The 1,009-nt window shown below is 43.3% G+C and overlaps 1 protein-coding gene across 1 annotated transcript; it reads left to right on the forward strand.

Moving 5' to 3' along the window:
- Positions 1 to 6: 6 nt before the first annotated feature.
- Positions 7 to 405, forward strand: LOC123324032 (hemoglobin subunit beta-like; the record flags this gene model as incomplete). The annotated part of the gene is made up of 2 exons (XM_044912552.1): positions 7 to 53; positions 183 to 405. Coding segments are annotated over 2 exons (270 nt in total), but the record flags the coding sequence as incomplete, so codon positions are not given.
- Between the last annotated feature and the right edge of the window lie 604 nt (positions 406 to 1,009).

A 1,009-nucleotide genomic window follows, 5' to 3' on the forward strand; every position in this document is an offset into this window, starting at 1 on the left:
GCCCTGTGGAGCAAGGTGAACGTGGATGAAGTTGGTGGTGAGGCCCTGGGCAGGTTGGTATCCAGGTGGCAAGGCAGGCTTACAGAGAGTGAATGGAAGCTGGGCAGGTGGAAATGGCTCAGTCCCCTGGGTTTCTGACAGGCTCCGACTCCCCTGTCCTCTGTGCTGTTTTCACCCCTCAGGCTGCTGGTTGTCTACCCCTGGACTCAGAGGTTCTTTGACTCCTTTGGGGACCTGTCCTCTCCTAATGCTATTATGAGCAACCCCAAGGTCAAGGCCCATGGCAAGAAGGTGCTGAATTCCTTTAGTGATGGCCTGAAGAATCTGGACAACCTCAAGGGCACCTTTGCTAAGCTCAGTGAGCTGCACTGTGACCAGCTGCATGTGGATCCTGAGAACTTCAAGGTGAGTCTGGGATATGCTCCGTTTTTTTCTTTTCACTTTCTAGTCTTTCACTCTGATTCTTTTCCCTACCTGTTCTCCCCCCACCTTCCTTTTTACTTTAGTATATACCATCATTGAATGCTTTTCAAAATTTACATAATTTCATATGTTTTCTTTCAGTATTCCATATTGTTTCCTTTCGCACAACCTCTTTTTTTTCATCAAGCTCTTCACTTAATTACTTATCTTTTGCCCCTCTCTTCCCGCCCCCAACTTTTTCCTCCACTCGATACCCAAATTATGCACACTAGCTCTCATCTTCTCCTTCTGCACTTGGAAAAGTCTTTCTGTCTCTCCATATGGAGATTATAAGGGCTCCTCAAAGAGTTGTCACTCCAGAGACTACAAATCATCTCAAAATTATAGAATAATTGGGCATGTGATGTGATGAGCATAGGGTGTTATATGCAACTCATGAATCATTGAAAATTACATCAAAAACTAATGATGTATTATATGTTGGCTAACTGAATTCAAATTAAAAAAAGAAAAATTGCATTTTTATAGTCAAGACTCAATGGAAAGGAAAGGAAAGGAAAGGAAAGGAAAGGAAAGGAAAGGAAAG

This window comes from Neomonachus schauinslandi, unplaced genomic scaffold (assembly GCF_002201575.2).
Source record: "Neomonachus schauinslandi unplaced genomic scaffold, ASM220157v2 HiC_scaffold_8056, whole genome shotgun sequence".
Lineage (NCBI taxonomy): Eukaryota > Metazoa > Chordata > Mammalia > Carnivora > Phocidae > Neomonachus > Neomonachus schauinslandi.